The following is a 21428-nucleotide window of genomic DNA, read 5'->3' on the forward strand; positions in this document are numbered from 1 at the left end:
AGAAAAAGGCAGACTAGATAGAGCAGCTTCCCTCAGCATAACTGTCCCTCAGATGTACGGACTGAATTCCATAAACCTTCTATCAGCATAGCTGCTGCTTAGAATTCTGGGTAACATATTTTACCTTCCTGAAGGACACCAAGATTGGGTGAAAATGTGCAGATGGTGTATGAAAGATAAAATTTTACCCAGGAATGTACATCCTGCCTTAGCACAACCTCTGTTTTGGCTTAAACAGACGTATAAGAGATTCATTGGGAACTCTGGGTAGAAACCATTATTTATTAGATTTTTATCCCACCTTTTTATGTAATAAAAGTAATGCAAGGCGACAACATGTATAATGCTCCTTCTTCCTCCTATTTAGTCAACAATAACAACCCTGTGAAGTGCGTTGGACTGAGAGGGGATCACTGGCTCAGCCAGTTTTCATGCTTAAAATTAGACTAGAATTCACAGTCTCCTGGTTTCTAGCCTGGTGCCTTAACCACTAGATTAAACTGACTCTTTTATAGCCCATATGTAGAAAAGACAGACTCTCTTTCACTTTCCCTGTTACACCTCACTCAATATATTTCTTCCCCCACCAAAAAAAAAATGCTTTGGTCATCGTTACTAACAGAGACCAGGGATGTCAATCATCTGGCCTACATTGGGCACAGTTATTTTTTCTCCCCAAGGCAACTGCCAGTCCTGTCCTGTTCCTTCTCCCCAAATATTAATGATGTTAATGAAAGAAAATTGCTGCCATTGATCTTTCTTGGCTGGCTCACTCCATGTTTATGTTAATCACTTAATTTGAACAATCAAATTTTAAATTTTAAAAAAGGTCAGTTTGCAATGACCCAGCTCCAGGCTTTAAAAAGCCAGGATTCTATGAATGCCTTCTCAAACTGCAGATAATGTGGTCAGTTTGCATTTGGATTTATCTGAGGGCTAATCCAATGTGATTCCAGGGCATAAAAATTTACCATTTCAACAAGGAGTTGCGCTACATCCTCTTCCCTAATACACAGATGTATGCAGGATGAAAATAGTGGTTGGTTTTGGAATAAAGCAGCAGACAGTCAGACAATGTTCCTATCACACTCTAAAAGTGGCACAGTCCAGATACAGATGCTCCAAGAACTTTAACCATTCATTTAACAACCATGCAAAGTTATGATACTGAAAAAAGTGATGTGCAACTGGACCTCACAACTACAGTGGTTACACATGATCAAAATAAGGACACTTTGCAACCATGAAGTATTTACAAAGATTACTGCATTCTGGAGTTGTCATTTGTTGTCATTTTCCAGGGGGCTTTCAACAAAGTCAGTATTACTTAGCAACCACAGTGATTCTCTTAATGACTGTGGCAAAAGGCCATAATATGAGGTGCAATTCACATGACCACCAATCCCAATTGAGACAAAGATGATCTGTTCCCCCATGTTCTCCGCTATGACAAGAGAACTGGAAGAAGTTGCTGGGTGCAAACCCTTCAAACTGCATAGCCTCCCTGCCTCTAATGTTCTGGCACTTTCTCTTACCTCCCACTGAGCCTTCTTCCCCAATCTAAACCAATTTTCTGTCCTTTTCCAAATACTCTGTTTAGGATAACCATAGAGAAACAACGCAAGGAGAATACATGTTGGCCATGGAACGTGCTTGAAACTACCAACTCATCCACCCTCTGCAAGGACAGTTGCCAAGGCATTGTGGACACCGGGACCTCTCTCATTACGGGACCCAGCGAGGACATAAAGGCTCTGAATGAAATTATTGGTGCTCAACATGCTTTCGGTGGACAGGTAAGGAAGATATTTTCCTTTGAGGAAGCATCCTAGAACGAGCACATCTGGGTTGCAGATCCCCAGATGACCACTAGACAGCAGCAAGTGAGTGTCACAAGGAGCAACAATTTACTGTCACCTTTCAATTTTTTGTAATTCAGATCTGATCATATTAGCCTTCATTTCATTATTTTAGCAGGCAGCTTTTGGGGACCAATAATGGATAATCTCTCAAAATAGTTACTGTATCTTGGCTCTTCCCTAAATGGCATATTGCAGAAGGTTCCCCTCCTGCCACCCTTTTTAGGGTTCAAAAATCCAATTCCACAGCTCATTTTGGAACAGCATGCTGGCAAACAATGCCCCAACTACTGCCCAAAAGGATTCTTGGAAATAATGGTGATGTTAGTGATGTATCTCAGCCTTAGCAATTTTAAGACATATGGACTTCATCTCCTAGAATTTCCCAGCCAAGCACACATCCACACATCTTAAAATTGCCATGAATGAGAAACACTATGCTAGAGGTAAGTATTTTTTCTTCACAGTACATCTGCTACTGGTTTATATAATTTCATTAAAATATTTAAAAATAAAAGTCAGATAGATGGAAAGCTCCTTCCACCCCAGAAAGTGCTTGAGATAATGAGGCCCAAGAGTAGCACATTTACCCATTGCAGACTTTGCATTTTAGCCAACATGCCAATGTCAGACTGACATTCCTTTTCATTCTAGAACAAACACGAAACATGGCACAGAATGGAACAATCAGAACAAGTGCCATTTTCAGGGGCTGAGGCCAAACTCATCTTTTATTCAAACTTAGCGGGTCTGCAAATGCATCTGTGCAGTCTAATAGCAGTCAAACATTAACCTTTAACGTGGTACTGAGATGAATCCTGGGGGGTGGGGGAGGTATTCACTGTCTGCTTCCTTCTACAGTGGTACCTTGGTACTCATTGTTAATTAGTTCTAGGAGGCGTGATGAGTATCAAAAAAGATGAGTATCAAATAAATTTTCCCATAAGGAATAATATAGTGAGTCACAAAGCAGCTGTCACTGACAAGTGCTAGTTTGTGCATTGAGTACCGAACAAACAATGAGTACCAAGACATAATTTTCATGTCAAAATACACCGTACCATTTCAATACAATTCAATTCAGAATAAACTAGGAAAGGACCTTTGAGGTCTTCTAGTCCAATCTCCAACTCAAGAAGGAGACTCTATACATTTCAAAAAAATGGCTGTCCAATCCCTTCTTAAAAACCTCCAGTAGTGAAACATCCACAACTTCTGATGGCAAGCTGTTCCACTGGTTAATTGCCTTAACTGTTGAGAAGTTTCTTCTTAATTCCAGGTTGCTTCTCTCCTTAATTAGTTTCCATCCATTGTTTCTTGTCCTGTCCTCTGGTGCTTTGGAAAATAAGTTGACTCCCCTCCTCTTTGTAGTAGTCTCTCAAATACTGGAATACTGCTATCATGTCACTCCTAGTCCTTTTCTGTAGACTAATCAAACTCAAATCCTGTAACCATTCTTCATATGTTTTAATATCCAGGCCTTTAAATATCTTATTTGTTCTTCTCTCAACTTTTTTCGAAATCTCAACATCTTTTTTGTAATGTGGAGGCCAACAATGGGGGGGGGGGCAGTATTCCAGGTGTGGCCTTACTAAGGTTTTACAAAGCAGTTCTAATACATCATGTGATATTGATTCTATGTCTCTGTTAATACAACCAAGGATTGTATTAGCTTTTTTGGCTGCCACTGCACACTGCTGGCTCATGTTTATGTGGTCATCCAATTCAATTGTCCAATTCAAAGCAGTTGAGTACCAAGGTCTTCCACTCCTCCATGAAGCTCCATCAATATAGCACTGCTATTTTCAATACTGAAGCTTTGAGTGGAAAGCTTGCAAAGCTAAAACTTTCCACTCTTCAAGATGAAGTGATGGAGGAGGTTTGTGATTGCAGCCATAGAAAAAATATTGGGGGGAAATGTTGAAATGGGACTTCATAAACTCTATACAGATAGTCCTCAACTTATGAATAGCCGTTTAGCGACCATTCACAATTATGATGATACAAGATACTTATGACCTGGATTCAAAATTCTGATAGCTGCCCATCTCTTCTCCATGCATTTATAGCAGCCTAAGGTCACATCACATGACTGCGATTTATGACTGTTTTTTTTGCTGGAATCTGGCATGTGCTTCCAATTCCTGACAAAAACACTCATTGTGGACAAGACACCATGCAGGATTCCCTTTCAAAGGAATTTCGTTGAAGTTGCAAAGAGGTCTACAAGAGGTATTGAAATGGACTCAATGGCCTGAAGTCATTGCTTTTTGATGTTCCCTCTCCTGCCAGCAGCAAAGTCACTGCATGCTGGCATTATGTCACCTGCTGAATTTTGCTGGATTTGACAGGGAAGAGAAAAACCAAGAAACAAGATTGTTGTGTTCAACAGTGACAGTTTTTTTCCACCTGTCTCAGGCGGCGAGTGTGATGAGAATCAGCAAGCGGTTGGCCCAGGAGAAGCAGGGGAGGGGGGGGTAACCCAACACTTTTGTATAAGCGTGAGAGTGATATCAAACCTTTACTTCTTCTTCATCCCTGTCTCCCTTTCCTTCTCCTAGTACATAATAGATTGCCAGAAATTATCTGAGATGCCCAGTATCACTTTTCATCTGGATGGCAGACCCTACACCCTGACCCCCGAAGATTATACTCTTCAGGTGAGATAAGCCAATGAAATCCACACGAGAAAATGGGATAGCTGGGGGGATGGGATTCTTAAGACACAGCCGGAAAGCCATATTTTCTTGGGTTCATTTTTCTGAACCCAATGAGAGGTTTAATTCAATTTACACTGAAATTTATTATTTATTTAGAGCATGACATATCATATATGGACTAGCACTATATATTAACATTATAAATTACCTATGAAGGATTGGAATTCTACCAGTTAGGACCAGTTCAGGCGAACTGGTAGCTCTGACTGTTAGCTGGGGGCAAACCGGTTTGCCCCGACTTTCACCTGGGCTCACCTGCCTGCCCCTGAGCTATACTCACCTATATTCCCTTTTCTGAAGCCCAGCTGATAGACACGGCAGAGTGGATTGCTGTGCCTCAGCTGTTTTCCTTCCCAGCAGTAATGCGGAAGATGATTTCTCTGTAAACTACGTACCCACACGTAGAGAACCAGTTGTTAAACTCATAGGATCCCATCCTTGCACCTAGATTAATAAAACACAATAAAATATAAATGTTAAAAAGGTCTATGTTCAGTCTCTAGGCCATCCAAGCACTGAAATGCAGCATCGTTTCTATTTTTAAAAAATCAGATATTGGACAGTATACAGGTAGTGTTCGACTTACGACCATCACTGAGCCCCAAATTTCTGTTAAGTGAGACTTTGGTTAAGTGAGTTTTGCACCTTTTAATGACCTTTCCTGCCACAGTTCTTAAATGAATCATTGTAGTTGATAAGTTAATAACCCCATTGTTAAGTGAATTTGGTTTCCCCCTTGGCATTGCTTATCAGTGGGCCATAAAAGGGGATCACATGACCTTGGGACATAGCAACGGTCATAAGTATGAACCAGTTGCCAAACACCTGAGTTTTGATCACATGACCATGGAGTTGCTACAAACATCGTAAGTGTGTGAAAAATGGTCATAAGTCACATTTTTCAGTGCTGTTATAACTTTGAACAATCACTAAAAGAACTGTGGTAAGATCTGTGGAAAATATTAGAATGTGCAGAAATGAATAGAGTAACATTAGCAATTAAGAAGAAAGAACAAACTGATTATTATATGATATGGGAAGTGTTTTATCAATGGTTAGAAAATAAAAAAGGAAATTGGAAATAAAAGAAGGCAAAAAGAAGAATAGAAGCTATATCAAGATTGAGATAAGAATAAAATGACAATTGTTACCCTGTTTCCCTGAAAATAAGACCTCCCCAAAAATAAGACCTCATCCCTGAAAATATTGCAACATAGCAGCGGCTATGAGGTGACCACACTTGCCACCTTCTGCACCTCAAAAATAATACCTCCCCGAAAATAAGTCCAAGAGTTTATTTTGGGTGTCAAAAGAAAATAAGACCCTGTCTTATTTTCAGGGAAACGTGGTATTAGTATGATGAGAATAACTATGTTTAATGTTATTTTTATTTTTATTAGAAGATATGTTAAGAAGGAAATGAAGAGCTTTACAAAGTTTAACTATTCAATGTATTATAATCTATGGAAGAATGTTGCACAGAAATATTTGTACCCAGGTGATGCACTGCTTGAGGAAAGATGGAATGTTTATATTTTTAAAATTGAAAAAAAAAACTTTTTTTTAAAAGACCAAGGAGCTTATAGTGGACTATAGAAGGAACAAATCAGACATCCAGCCCTTGCTTATCAATGGAGACCCAGTGGAGCAAGAGGCCAGTTTTAAGTTTCTGGGTGTTATCATAAAAGAGGACCTGTTCTGGGGTGCTCATATTGCAGCACTGGTCAAAAGGGCCCAGCAGAGATTATACTACCTGAAACTTCTCAGGAAACAGCAACTGAATGAAAAACTGCTGGTGACCTTCTACCGCTGCACCATAGAGAGTATTTTAACTTACTGCACCTGTGTATAGTTTGCCAATTGCACAGTGGCAGATAGGACAGTGCTCCAGAAGGTTAAGGTCATTGCCTAGAGGGTCATTGGTTGCCCTCTCCCCTCCTTGGAAGAGCTTTATGGCTCCCACTGCCTTAAGAAAGTTCAAAACATTCTTAAAGATCCATCTCATCCTGGGCACCCTTTTTTTTTGAACTATTACCATCTGGCAGACGGTACAGGATAATTAGAAACAAGGACAAATAGGCTGAAAAACAGCTTCTATCCCAGGGCAATAACTATATTGAATTCTACTGTATAGTGCAATATTAATGCAATATCAGGTTTTCAATTTTAATTATATAGAATGTGAAGGATGTGTGTTTGTGTTTTATTTTTTATAATTATAATGTACACTGAAGATGGCATTTAATTTTGTTGTACGATGTACAATGACAATAAAGTAAACTAAACTAAATACATACATGTTTCCAAGAAATATTTACCCCAGCACAACTTTCCCAGTCTAGAAGAGTTGGATCCCAATCATGGGGCCAAAGTTTGTCAGTGGGGCCTCACTGGATGTGACCATCTGCCCCCAAAGTTGAAAGTTCAATTGTTGACATCTTTGATTACGAATGGTGCAAGACGTTGAGGAGTGGAAAAAATCTCTAAATTCTTGTTAGACAGAATAACCCATATTATGCTAGCAGGAAAAAAGGATATTCTGTTCTTCAGCTGTCATGGATCAGCGAGAGCACTTGTTGTGCTCAGGGGAAAGACGTGCAGTGATGAAAATGTGAAACCTTGAGGTTCATAAGCTCATCATTCAGGTGTCTCCTTTCTTCCACAGGTGAGACAGGCAAAGGTGACTGCTTGCATCAGTGGATTCATGACCCTCGACATCCCAAAGCCCACAGGACCACTCTGGATCCTGGGAGATGTTTTCCTCAGACGATACTACTCAGTCTTTGACCGAGACAATGACCGAGTTGGCTTAGCTGTTTCTAAACAATCTTCATGTGGTTCTGATGGGAAAGATTAAACATCACAGCTGCAGCAGAAAATTCTACTGTCCTCAGAGTGGTCAGAAAATAGTAGCTATCATTTGTTTCATGGCCTTAAGAAGCTCTGCAAGGATTTATTTTCTTACCAGTATATTCATGGTGTCTGCAGTCACCATACTTCAATTCCATTTTTAAAACACAAGAACAAGTTTCCAGACATGATGATGGTGGTGTTGAACCATTATGTTTCCAAACTCCAACCTGGAAATTCTCCTATTAGTTCCTAATGTATTGCTGAATCCAGAAATTAGTTGCCACTGACTTCGCCCTCCTCCTCCTCCTCCTCCTCCTCCTCCTCCTCCTCCTCCTCCTCCTCCTCCTCCTCCTCCTCCTCCTCCTCCTCCTCCTCCTCCTCCTCCTCCTCCTCTTTCTTCCTGGCCCTCTGCTTTTTGTTTCATGCATAACTTGATGTTACACATGCCAATTCATAAGTAATTCTTTAGAGTCTTACCCCAAAGTTAGAGATCATAGGATTTCATCCTATGGAGTCTTTCTCCCTCTACTAAATATCAGAGAATTCAGGCATAATAAAGATAGAAAAGGGGAGGGGTTAGAAAAAAGAGGGAGATAGAAGCCAAGGTTGCCTCATTTCTTGCAAACTAGATTTCTGGATTACAGCCCTAATGTAAAAGAAAAAAAAGCCAGATAACTCAGCTATTTATAAGATACTACAGATAGTCCTCAACTTAGAACTTCAATTGAGCACATAATTTTGGTTGTTAAGAACATTTGTTAAGTGAATCTGGCTTCCCCATTGACTTTGCTTGTCAGAAGCTTGCAAAAGGTGATCACATGATCCCAGGAAACTGCAACTGTCATAAATATGAACCAGTTGCCAAGCATCTGAATTTTGATCATGTGACCATGGCGATGCTGCAATGATTGTAAGCGTGAAAAATGGTCATTAGTTGTAACTTTGAATAGTCATTAAAAGTACTGTTGTAAGTCCAGGACTCACCTGTACAAGGACTCTTCCCTTGGGCAGGGGTTTAAACTAGAAGATCTCCAAGGTCCCTTCCAACCTCAACGATTTTATGTATTTGAAATGAAATAACTCCTCTGAGCTATAAGTTTAGAGAAAACTTGTTTTGCATATGGGTGGCGTTCGTTTCAGTCCTAACTCTCCCTTTAAGAAAAATCTCTGTAGCAGAGCAGGAAAAGTCCTTTTTCCCCTGAGAAAAGTCAATAATGAAATAGATTGTTCATTAGGCAGCTGTGTTCATTTGGCTGGGAGCATAGCTCAGTGGAAGAGTTATGACCTTGGCATGCAAAAGCTTCCGGGTACAACCTCCTAATATCTTCAGGGAAGGTTGGAAGATTCAGGCCTCAGAGAATCTCTCCCACTGTGCTGCTGAGCTACAAAACCAATGTTTGATGGCAGCTTCCTAACATGTACAAATGATATTGTCAAGTCACCTTTCTTTAGCTTCCTTCCTATTTGGTCACCGGGATAATAGCTAGAAACAGCCACCTAGAGTCGCTTTTGATAGTGAGATGGGTGGCATATACATTTAATAAATAAAATAATATAAACAATGCCGTGAGGCAGGCTGGAAGAATAATGAGAGAAGATCAGCTGAAGTCAAAATAATAACTTATGCCTAATATGTCTGATGTTTTTCCAGTTTAATCAGCCATCAGTTGCTATTCCAATGGTTTGGGGCCTGTTAGCCAAACGATTAAAAGACAGAGCTAAAATTGAATTGCATCTTCATAACTTTACTCACATTTATTTAAGTTAAAGGACTTTGAGACATGACTTTAAAAGAAATAAAATAAATCAATAACCAACTGAGCATTTCAAGGAAAAGGCCAGATATTTTCACAACAAGGTCAATTCACTTTCCTCTATCATAGATTTTTGACTATTCTGACTGACAATCAAAGGTTTTTCTTACTTGATGCTTTTGTGTTCAAATGGATAGCCTTCAGTTGGTGATCCTCCAGCAATAGGGAGTGGATTAGGTGGCCTTTGTGTCACATCTTACTCGCATTATTAAAGAGGCATGTTTCTACTACTACTGTACTAATAATATACTGTTCTACATTCTTCTTTGATTTATGCAAATAAACGTGTATCTAATGCTTCATTTTTTTCTGATTCCATTAGTTGCATCAAAAGATAAGGAATTAAATAAGCCCACAAAATCATTTCTCCCTTCCTATCAAATAGAAATCTAATGCCATGTCAAATTTCTAATATTTCCATGGGGATTACATGTATAGTTTGTTTTTGCACCCGTGAGAGACAGAAATGTTTGCTTTAAAATGAAGTAACGTGCATTCATAGGAAACAGAATTATTCACTCAACCCAGCTGCATTTGAATGGAGTCCTGGGATCTCCACTGTCCTGATATTCACTTTTATGTCATCTGTTATGTGGAATAAAACATTTAACGCTTTTACTGGTGTCTTGTTGAGTTTGCAATCATAAGAGTATAATAAAACTGATCAGAGATATATAATCGATTTTTAGTTCAATAACTTTAAGAAATGGCAACCTCCATTGCCTCTATGATTTGCTTACTATCGATCAATATTACTATAGGTAATAAAGAATCTTGCAATGTTAAAATCAGTGTTTCTCAACTTTGGCAAGATGTGTGGACTTCAGCTTCTAGAATTCTCTAGCATATTGGTGAGGGAATTCTGGGATTTGAAGTCAATTGCTTAGAGTACCTAAAGTTGAGAAACACTTATTTAAAGGATTCCTACCTTAGATGAATTCCACAACTTAGATTCCCACAGACCTTCCCAATTGTTACTGGGACATGACAGAACTGTTGTGTTGTTTGCATGGAGGTGAAATGGATGTGATGCTATTGGACTATATTGTTGTTATTTGTTCAATGCTTTATTGGGTTTTTTAAAAACAAAGTTTACTTAATTTCAAAGACAATTAAAATACAAAGTAACAAATACAAAAAGGTTAAAAAAGGACAAAGGGATTAAAGAGAAAAAAGTTAAAAAGAAGAAAAAAGGGTGGAAAGAGGTACAAAAAAGTGACTTCTGACTTCAATACAGATATAAGTATATAATAAAATAACCACTTACTCTAAATTAAAATAAAAACACTGTATAAACAACATACAAACCAAATAATCGCCAAAACACAAAAAGTACACATATAACATAACTTCTGTTTAAACATAAACATTAAAAATATACATCTAGTAATAATAATAATAAAAATGCCCCATATTTTATATGATTATAACAAATCTAACCATTGCATTCTGAAACCAAAACTTCATTTTTATCTCACTCAACCAAGACGTGATCTCCTAGTAGAAACAAACCTAGAAAAACTTTTGTCTTTCATCAAAGTAGTCAATTCTGCCATCTCTGCCAGTTCCATTAGTTTCATGACCCACTCTTCAGGTGTGAGAATTTGGGTATCTTTCCAACTCTGTGCATATAAAAATCCTGCTGCCTCTATCGTGTATAAACACAAACACTTATTTTTCTTTCAATCAGCTTACCTGTGATACCTAGGCTTAAAAAGAAAATGTCTGGTTTCAATTTAAATGTTTTATTTTTGGTATCAAATATTCTAAATGAAACTTAGCTGAAGTTATCTGGAGACATGTTTTTATTCTTCAGGAAAAGGGCTTGTAGACTTCAAAAAATTTGATGGATGATAGAAATGTAGAGCATTTCCCCCCCCCCTTACTCCAGTAGTGCTATGTTGAAAAAACAATATCTGGTTGAACAAAAACTTTGCCTTGATTTTATCCCACTATTGTTTGTAGATGAGAGGAGTGTTCATAAACCTTTACCTTTATCTGTAATTTTATAATTATTTTATTTATGATGATCTGCTGCAGGTTTATTTATGGCAATATGATAGATATATATTCTCTTCAGAAATTAAATTGGTTTGGTTTGGTTTATTAGATTTATATGCCGCCCTTCTCCCAAGGACTCAGGGTGGCGTACAACATTAAAAGAAACACATAATACAAAAGTTTTTAAAAAATTAAATAGAATATCCCAAACAAACCCAATTAGAATTGACAATAACATTTTTTTAAAACATTCGGATTAAAATTAACAATGATCAGTAATTTATTTTGTTTTGTTCAGGCTGGCTTTCTGGAAAAGCCAACTTTTTAAAGCGCGTCGGAAGGACCGGAGGTCGGGGATTATACGAAGCTCCGGGGACAGCTCATTCCAGAGGGAAGGCGCTCCCACAGAGAAGGCTCTCCCCCTGCGGGTCACTAGCTGACACTGTCTGGCTGACGGCACCCTGAGGAGGCCAACTCTGTGGGATCGCACTGGACGGTGGGTGGCTACCAGTGGCAGTAGGTGGTCTCGCAGGTATCCTGGGCCTAAGCCATGGAGAGCTTTAAAGGTCATAATTAGTACCTTGAATCGCACCCAGAAGACAACCGGCAACCAGTGCAGGCCGCCTAAAAAGGGTGTAACATGGGAGCACCTAGGTGCCCCCATGATAACCCGCAAAGCCACATTCTGGACCAGTTGAAGCGTCCGGGCACTCTTCAAGGGCAGCCCCATGTAGAGAGGGTTACAGTAGCCCAGGCGAGAAATGACGAGGGCATGAGTGACTGTGCACAGAGCATCCCGATCTAGAAAGGGGCACAACTGACGTATGAGGCGAACCTGGTAAAAGGCCCCCCTGGTCACGGCCATCAGGTGTTCTTCTAAACTAAGCCCCGTATCCAGGAGGACTCCCAGATTGCAGGCCCTCTCTGAGGGGGCTAAAATTTCTCCCCCTATCATCAAAGATGGAACAAGATGCACAAATCAGGATGACGGAAACCACAGCCACTCAGTCTTGGAGGGATTGAGTTTGAGCCTATTCCTCCCCATTCAGATCCGCACAGCCTCCAGGCATCGGGACATCATGTCGAGGGCATTGTTTGGATGACTTGGGGTAGAGATGAAAAGTTGGGTATCATCAACATATTGATGATACCGTATCCCCAAACCACGGATGATCTCACCAGTGGTTTCATATATATGTTGAGCAGGAAGGGTGAGAGTATCGACCCCTGGGTCACCCCATTTGGATATCAATTTTAAACTGTTATGCACTATGCACATTTGAGTGTAAACTATCCATGGTAAAATACACTATTATTTCCAAATGATTTGGACATACATGTGTGTAAGTTTCAGTTCAGTTCAAACCTGATAGTGGCATGTGGGAAAGACTTGGCAAAAGGGAAGAAAGAGCTAGGAAATGGTCAGATAAAAGAAACAGAAGCCCACACCTGCATAATAGGCAGAGGAACAAATTCAGAAAAGATCCTTTCTAACTTAACAGGATGCAAGATTCTGTTAAGATAGCTTTGCAAAAAAAGTGGAATTAACTCATCTTGTCATGCTTCTTGTCTGGCTTACTTGGAAAAGATGACAAAACTGGTTTAGGTTGTAAGTTAAGTTGAATTCTGGAGACTGCTCTTTCCTCAACTGCATGCCCTCCAAGTTTATTAACAGCTGAGGTAATTGAGGTTCCCCAAACATTTTGAGTGTATTAGGTAAGGAAAGCATTGAAAAGAATATGGTCCATATAGTCTTATTGATGTTTCAGAACTACCTTTCCCAGCATTCCTCACTGTTCTCTGTGCTGCTGGATCTTCTGGGATCTCATGGTTCAGTACCTGGAGGACCTTAAATTATGCATTTTTATGTTGGGTTGTTACTTTGCTTCCCCCCCACCTTTTCCTGATGACTCATCTCTCAGCTCAAAACAGCTCGAAGCATTCAGTTGCTTCAGTCAGACATCACCTCTGAATCAGATGAATTTGACACTATAAGACAGAGAAGGTTTTATCATTTGAAAATGGAAGCATATTGGCCTCACCATTGGATCCCCCTGAACGGGGGATATATATCACCCTTATCCTGGCCACAAAATCCAGACAGTTTTCCCTCAGAAAGCACATTGCTTTTACAGCTCTCTCCGCCTGGCTCCAGAGCCATCAGAGCACAGAGCATTGGAGACAATCCCTCTTGAAGCCTTTTTAGACAGGAAGGAACTACAGGAAACTTTAGCAGTTTTTTTTCAGCAAGGAGCAGACAAGCTGTGGCTCCTTGAGTAATCAGCTGAAACTCTCACCAGAGGGAGAAAGCTTTGGATAACTTCTAAGCCTCTTACTCTGGTGTAAACTTCTTGTATTGACAGCAAAGCCAGCAGGCCAGTTAGGGTGCTGGTTTTGAGCTTTGTTTTCTCCAAGTTATTCATATTTTCTGTTCTGCTTTTCCAGAATAAATATATTGCTTATTTCATTTAGATCCCTTAACACCATCTTTATTGTTTTTAATAAAGGCGCCCCTATCCTGTGCACATATTAGGCCATGAGATCACCTAAACAGGGTCCCTGTTCTGGTAGCAATTTTTATTCTTTAGATTTTTATCCTGCCTTTTTTCCATATACAATTCAAGGCAGCAAACCTAATATTGTTCCTCCTCCCAATTTCCCTACAACAACACTATGAGGTACATTGAGCTGGGGGGGAAAAAACACCCCTGAATGTCACCAAGTCATCCAGCTGACTTTCATGCCTAACCCAGGGCTAGAATTCAGTCTAGTTTTGAGCCTTCACCACTAGTCCAATGTGCTTTACAGATACTCCTTGACATACAACCATTCATTTAACAACTGCTTGAAGTTACAACGGCACTGAAAAAAAAGACTTATGACCAATCCTCACATGTACGACCTTCACAGCATTCCCCATGGCCACATGATCAAAATTTGGCCAGCTGGCAACCAGCATGTGTTACAGTGTCCTATGGTCATGTGGCCGCCATTTGCAATCTTCCCAGACAGCTTCCCACAAGCAAGTCAATAGGAGAAGCCAGATCTGCTTCCTGACCGAACGATTCACTTCACTGCAGTGATTCACTTAACAAAGATTGAAAAATCGAGGGTGACTTACTTAGCAACCAATTCATGTGATCAAAGGAGGGCAATGACATAACTTTGAAATTGGGTCCTAAGTAGCTTTGAGTGGGGTCCATCATAACTATAAACAGTTGCTAAGTGACTGGTTGTAAGTCAAGGACTACCTGTATTCTACTCTATTTTCATATATTCTCTAGGAAGATGAATATGGCTGTGTCAAAGTCAATCTGGCAATCGAAATTATGTTTGGAGGAGATGCATTTATTTTTATCTCCTTTAATGAGTTCCCTGTATACAGTGCAATCCTTGTTGGATAATAGTGGTTCAGGTATTAGCCTAGAAACCAGGAGAGTGTGAGTTCTAGTCCCATCTTAGGCATGGAAACTGGTACAGTGACCACCTCACAGGGTTGTTGCTGTGTGAAAAATAGGAGGAAGGATTATTAGATATTTCTATGGAAATTCTAAGCCATCAGGTTATGGTTGCTTTTCAAAAGGCAACTGGATTTTCTTGAAGATGTTTTGCTTCTCATTTAAGAAGCTTATTCAGTTCTTCAGAAAAACTGAAATGTCTTCAAGGAAAAATCAGAAAGTCCAGTTGCCTTTTGAAAAAGCACCTTTGGGGCAAGTATTAGATATGTTTGCTGCCTTAAGTTGCATGTGAAAAAAACATTTCATATATATTTCTTCTACAAAAAGAGCATCGTCCAAAAGGCGACAGGGAAATAGGGACGGGAAAAATGGAAAGTCAAACTAGGTTGCTCAGGATTCCATGCAGGACAGTATTTCTGTAAGTACGGTAGTTTTATTTGTTCTATGAATTCCTGTTTGGTCATCAGAAAACATTTCTTTGCTGCTGTCTTATAACCATAGGTGGGTCCTTGCCATGGATGTCAGCAGTACGTGACATGTTTTTTTCCACAGAGCTTCACCAATCATTTTACCCACATTGCTCAAGACTATAACTTTAATTACAGCAGTTGACACTTCTTTGAGATACTGGCTAAATAATTGCTGAGTTCATGGGATTTCAAAGGACAACGGGTGGGTGGTGAAGGGGGAGAGGAGACTTGTGGGCTCCTTGCCTATTTCTTTTCTTTTTCTTTCTCTTTTTGAAAAGTGATGATGGAAGGGCATAGTCAGTGCAACTTGGAGAAATACATTGTACGAAGAAAACGGGAGCAGATGTTTTTCATCCGACCGACCGCTGTTTTCTGAAGCATAGAGTGAAATGAAACTGTCTGTTGCACAGAACACTGGGGAAAGGTTAAGGGCAGAACGTCTCCAACAGAAAGTGGATAGGTTACTATGTGCAACACTTCAGCAGGGAGCAAAAACAAAAAGGCAGGAGAAAGGAAATGGAAATGGGAAAGAAAGGAAAGGGGAAAGAACAAGAGAGAGGAGAGGAGGGGAAAGGAGGGCAAGGGTGGGCAGGGCAGAAGAGAGGAGGGGAGGGAAAAGAAGGGGAGGAGAGGGCAGGGGAGGAGAATAGGGAGGGGAGGAGAAAGAAGAGGAGGGCAGGGGAAGGGAGAAGAGGAGAGGAGGAGAGGGGAGAGGAGGGAGGAGAGGAGGGGAGGAAAAAGGAGGGGTGGACAGGGGAAGAGAGAAGAGTGGAGAGGAGAGGGAGAGGAAAGGAGAGGAGGGAGAAGAGGGAAGAGGGGAAGGGAAAGGAAGGGAGAAGAGGGGAGGGGAGAAGAAGAGAAAAGGGAGGGAAAAGAAGGGGAGGAGAGAGCAGAGGAGGAGAGCAGGGAGAGGAGGGGAGGAGAAAGGAGCAGGCAGGGGAAGGGAGAAGAAGAGAGGAGGGGAGGGAAGGAAAAAGGAGGGGAGAACAGGGGAAGAGTTAAGAGTGGGGAGAAGGAGAGGGGAAAGGAGGGAGGAGAGAGGAGGAAGAGGTGGGGAGAGGAGGAGAGGAGTGGAGGGAGAGGAGGGGAAGGGAAAGGAAGGGAGAAGAGAGGAGGGGAGAAGAGAAGAGGGAGGGAAAAGAAGGGGAGGAAAGAGCAGAGGAGGAGAGGAGGGAGACGAGGGGAAGGGAAAGGGGGAGAGAGCAGGGGAGGGGAGAAGAAAAGAGGAGAGGGAAGAGGAGGGAGGAGAGGAAGGAAAAAGGAGGGGAGGACAGGGGAAGAGAGAAGAGTGGAGAGGAGGAGAGTGGAAAGGAGAAAGGGGGAAAGATGGGGAGAGGAAGAGAGGAGAGGAGTGGCGGGCATAGAGGGGAGGGAGAGAGGAGAGGAGGAAGGCATAGATTGCAATCATGTTTGCATCTTCGTGTGGGCATGAATGCTAACAGAAGGATAGGAGATAGGTTTTAAAACTGGACAAAAATGGGCAATGGCTCTGGGTACATCAGCCACTAACATGAAGTCCCAAGAAAGAGAGATTTAAAGGGAATTGGGCTGGACAAAGGTTTCCTCCCCTTCCTCAATTGTTTCTCTCCCATTCCACTTTAGATTGTAAGCACAAGATACTTCTCTGCAAAAGCCATGAAGACTGATGGCTGCTTGCCCCATTGCCCTCCATCTTTCTGCAAATATTAAATGCTATTTTAAATTTTTAAACAGCATTTTTTTAAAAGGCACTATCTGGGAAACAATAAGAACTTCTGGCATTTTAGTTCCAATTGGCCACAACACGAGTAGGTCCTAGCATTGATTCTTACATATTTACCCCCTTCCAATGCTTGGTTGTTGGTTGTTTATGCATTGCTCTTTTCTACAGTAGGTGGCACCCCTTAGCTAATCTTGAAAGTTAAGCAGGACCTGATATTCATAAAACACAGATAGGGTACTTCAAGGGAATATCAGAAGTGAAGGCTAGACTGGGGAGTCCAAATCATCTTTTGGAAGAAGGAAGGGAACTGTTTTTAAATTATTGCTATTAGAACTTCATAGTTGTTTTTGTCCCTTAAGTCATCAGGATTCCAGGAGAACTGTACGTGGAAATGGAACAGAACAGAATAGAACAACAAAGTTGGAAGGGACCTTGGAGGTCTTCTAGTCCAACCCCCTGCTCAGGCAGGAAACCCTATACCATTTCAGACACATGGTTGTCCAATCTCTTCTTAAAAACTCCCAGTGTTGGAGCATTCACAACTTCTAGAGGTTAGTTGTTCCACTGTCAGGAAATTTCTTCTTAGTTATAGGTTGCTTCTCTCCTTGATTAGCTTAAATATACCTTTCCTTCAAGGAACATAAGTAAAGCTTGTCTTCCCTCTTTTCTGCTGAGGTTGATTAGGTTGATAATTAGCAATTGACTAAATTTCACCCACTGAGAATAATAATTTGATGTGAATTTCAACCTCCATCTCCTGGGAGTGTCTAGTCCCCTAATCAATATCCCATGCAACCTCTTGTTGTCTTGAAGCTACGTGTCATATTCAGATCTGGGAATAAGAAACCAGTTTCAGCCTTGTATCTAATAAGTTACCTGCTAAATAGTGGAAATTCTGGCCTGGGAGAGCTTGTGACACACTGGGCAAAATTCCCATGACTGCTTGTTTTGCATGTTCAGCAGTTAGTGGCAATGGATTTTAGAACAGACCTTAGTTATGATGACAGAAATCGGATGTATGCCAGAAGGGTGGCCTTTTAATGCCCCATAGATTAATACCATCTTTTCTCAATGGCTCTGGATGATTGGAATTGATTTTTTTTAAAATCCTCTCAGTATTGTCTGGACTGAGATGTAGGAAGAAGAAAGAGAGAAATTGATCCTCAAACATCTGAGTGCAACGTAGCCCATCAGAAGGAGAGTTGAGATCATACAGAATGCCTGGGATGTAGGAAAAAATGCCTCAGTTTCAAAAGAACAACAATCCTCTTAAGAGTAGCATATAGGGAGTATTGTAGCCCCTTCATGTTAGGTTCTTTTGTGTTTCCTGCAAGATAGCCCAGACCTCAAATAAAAGTCAACCTCTTCCTATATAGAAAACCCTACCATATCATGGTCTGTGGATGTCCTCACAACTGTTCAGCAGTTCGGGAACAATCTCCCCAACTCACCCCAGTATGTAAACCCTCTTTCCATTTAAGGTGGATACTTTCACCATTTGCTCTCCCAAAAGGTTCTAATGTTTTTGGAGTAGAAAAGGTTACCTTTTAGGCACTGTAACTTTAAATAACCTAGTTCAGAATAAGCCTAGATGGATGGATGGATGGATGGATAGATAGATATTTATGTGGCAGCTCCAGGGAACATAGCACTTCAGGCCATAGTCACAAATTTATTCCCCATCCAGTAATCACTTGTTTTTCTCTGGTGGCATCCACAAGTGGAAAAGCTGGGGGTGTTGTTTATTTCTTTTGCAATTCCCTGTGAGCAAAATTGTATTGTGCTTCTCTGAATCTCAACTCTCCCCAATCATAAAAAACAAAATCATAGAAAACAAAATCATAGAAAACAAAATGTTCCCCCACCTCTAATCCAATCCAAAAACAGCCTGGGAGATGCCCCAAAATTCCACCTTAAGAGGTAGTGATGTCATCACAGGGTCTGCAGTACCAGAAGGCGCAGCCCTGCATCCGGAGACCAGGGGTGGAGGGGGGGTAGGAAGCAGAAACACACAAGGTGTGTGGGGGGAAGAGGCAGACAGAGTGACTCTATTCAGCAACATCCTGCGTCTCCTTCTCCCCCCCTCCACCTCACCATCAATTATCGACTCCATCCTTCTGCGCTGCTACAGAGATAGCTCAGTCCCCAGAAGGTGGTTGTGGGGAAGCATTCCATAACCTCTCTCCTGCTCCCTGATTTTTTTTTATTTTATTTTTGGCGGAGAGGCAAGGGTAATTCCCTCCATCACGGGCTTTCCTTCTGTCTTTGTCTCCCTCTCTCAAAAATAACACTAAGCCAAAAGGGTTGGTTTAGCAGGTAAGGATGGGCCTTTAGTGGCTCTATTGGTGTGTGTTGGTGTGTTTGTTTTCTCTGTTGGGTGGCAGAGGGAGGGGGTGACTATAGTCAAAAAGCTGGTTGGGGGGAGCAAAATATGTGCAGGTTGTTTTCCCCCTGAAAAAGGAGCTCATAGAGAGCATATGGGGCCAGAGACGAGGGTGGGGGAGGAGTGACAGTTTCAGCACCTGTGACTGGACAGCAGCGTGTTAAAAATAGACAGAAGACAAGGATGGCTTGTGCTCTATTGGTACTTACTGTTCTACCATCTTCTGGAGGATACAGGTCTGGTTTTCAGTTTGGTGACTGTGTGTGTGAGAGAGGGGGGGAGAGAGAGAGGGAGAGTGATCTTGATTTGTCTAATCTATGCATTGCAGTGTGAATGCATGGGCCATGGCTTCAAGAATAGCTCAATCACCCCCAACTTCAGGCCCTCCAGACATGCTGGACTACAAGTCCCATCAGCTTAGGAGAACCTTTGCTGTCTAGAAAGTATGGAGCATGGAAGTCATAGTCATAGTCCATTACATCTTGAGGACGGATGGAAGGAACGAAGGAAGGAACGAAGGAAGGAAGGAAAAAGGAAGAAAGGTTTAATATGATTGAATGGTCAGCGTGTATGAAAGTGTGTCTCTGGGATTATGACTCCAAAGGGAAACAAGGTATGTTTAATTGGAATTGGCACATGAGGGAAATTACCATGCCAAAATATGGTCAGTAATTGGGAAATGTTTGCATGCATAGATGCACATGAAAAATAGGCAACAATTTGGTTGTGTCATTGTAATCTTGTATGATGATTGCGTTGGTGATGTCCTCAGATTTTGTTTTGTGTGCTATCCATTGCTCTGCTGTTGTGGTAGGACAGAAATGTGGGGAGAGAAAAGAAAGAGAGGAGGAGAGTTAGAGTGAGATTATTTCTGTAAGAAAAAGCCAATCACATTGACATACTTCCTCGCAGGAAAGCACAAAAAGAAAGCTGTAAGAACCAGATGGTCCCACAAATATTAGGGCATGGAAGCCTTTAAAAATAACAGATTGGCTCCTGCCCTTGAAAACAGCCATGTACCATTGCTAGCTACATGTGCTGTATTAATATTAATATTAGTATTATTTCCATTTATAACCTATCTTTCTGCTTGGGAACACTCATTCCAAATTCACATGAGGTTATTGCTAACTTCCTTATATTTTGCCTTCATATGTAATTGTGAAAAATTAAATTGCATCCAAAACCAGAAAATTTTACTTTTGAATAGACATATAGAAAAGTAGTTCAGGATATTAGTAATGTGTTAATTAACTATATTTTTAAATAAATGTTCAGTCACAGAATTTCCTAATAAAGCTTAGGATGAAGGCAAATTATAAGAATTTGCTATTGAGTAAATTGGCAAAACAATCCTATCTTAATTTACTCAGAAGGAATCCCAGCTAGATTCCTCAGGAATTGCTGTCTACATCAGGCTGAACAGGTTGCAGATCTGAATAATAAAATTCTGAGGATGTTTCTGTGTGGAGGGGTTTAGAAGATGGCTCCTCCCATCCCCACGTCCTTCAAGCCAGCTTTATCCCAGTGGAATACTTCCAACCTCTTGCAAAAGGTTGGACCACAGCAGTTGGAAATGATGAGCATAATCAGAAGGGTAATTAATCAAAATGCTTCACCTTTTGCCTTTCCTCTTTCTCAGTTATCCTTCCTAAAACATTTATATATTTTGATTTTGGAAATATATTAGGGAGAAGATTCTAGTTTTCACTGTATTTGGAATGGCAAATATATTTCAAACATACACATTATACACACTATAAAAATGCAAACTTTGAAATGGAAAGTGCAGGACTTTGGATTTTAAAAACTGGAATCCAACATCTGAAACTCACTCTTGGTGAGAACATTTCATTAGGAATTAATTGTGCCAATTATCCTAAGCGACAGACTCAAAATTGGGATAGCCATTTACTTTTCTGCATGTTGTTTTGATAGATCTGTTCCCATAATCTGTGCATTTTCATTCCTTGCACAACCTTACATGCCATGTTGATTTAGAAACACTTGAGACTTAATGCACACACACGAACTTACATTCCCTTTATAAATACTTCATAAACTCAGGTACATATGAGCATGCAGTTGAGTGTACATGGACAATTACATGAGTAAAGGAACAGCAATTAGTGAAACTCCAGCCTTTTTTGCCCCCCTTTGGTATTCAC

General features: G+C 40.7%; 2 protein-coding genes across 7 annotated transcripts in view; both read left to right on the plus strand.

Annotated features, from left to right (window-relative positions):
- Window positions 1–7616, plus strand: part of LOC106546581 (cathepsin D) — a 30051-nt gene extending 22435 nt beyond the window's left edge. Inside the window, exons 7-9 of the mRNA XM_087711970.1 lie at window positions 1601–1796; window positions 4421–4519; window positions 7245–7616. Of these exons, the coding sequence (XP_087568096.1) occupies window positions 1601–1796; window positions 4421–4519; window positions 7245–7436 (487 nt within the window). The 3' untranslated portion in view covers window positions 7437–7616. The remainder of the gene's footprint in view (window positions 1–1600; window positions 1797–4420; window positions 4520–7244) is intronic.
- An 11366-nt stretch (window positions 7617–18982) lies between these two features.
- Window positions 18983–21428, plus strand: part of LOC106549269 (voltage-gated potassium channel KCNC1-like) — a 63054-nt gene continuing 60608 nt past the window's right edge. For all 6 annotated transcript variants that reach the window (XR_015696480.1, XR_015696479.1, XM_087713810.1 and 3 more), the window contains exon 1: window positions 18983–19193. The gene's annotated coding sequence lies outside the window, so the exon portion shown is untranslated. The remainder of the gene's footprint in view (window positions 19194–21428) is intronic.

Source organism: Thamnophis sirtalis, unplaced genomic scaffold (genome assembly GCF_051295495.1).
Source record: "Thamnophis sirtalis isolate CommonGarterSnake01/CBP01778 unplaced genomic scaffold, rThaSir2_p1.2 scaffold_4, whole genome shotgun sequence".
Classification (NCBI taxonomy): Eukaryota; Metazoa; Chordata; class Lepidosauria; order Squamata; family Natricidae; genus Thamnophis; species Thamnophis sirtalis.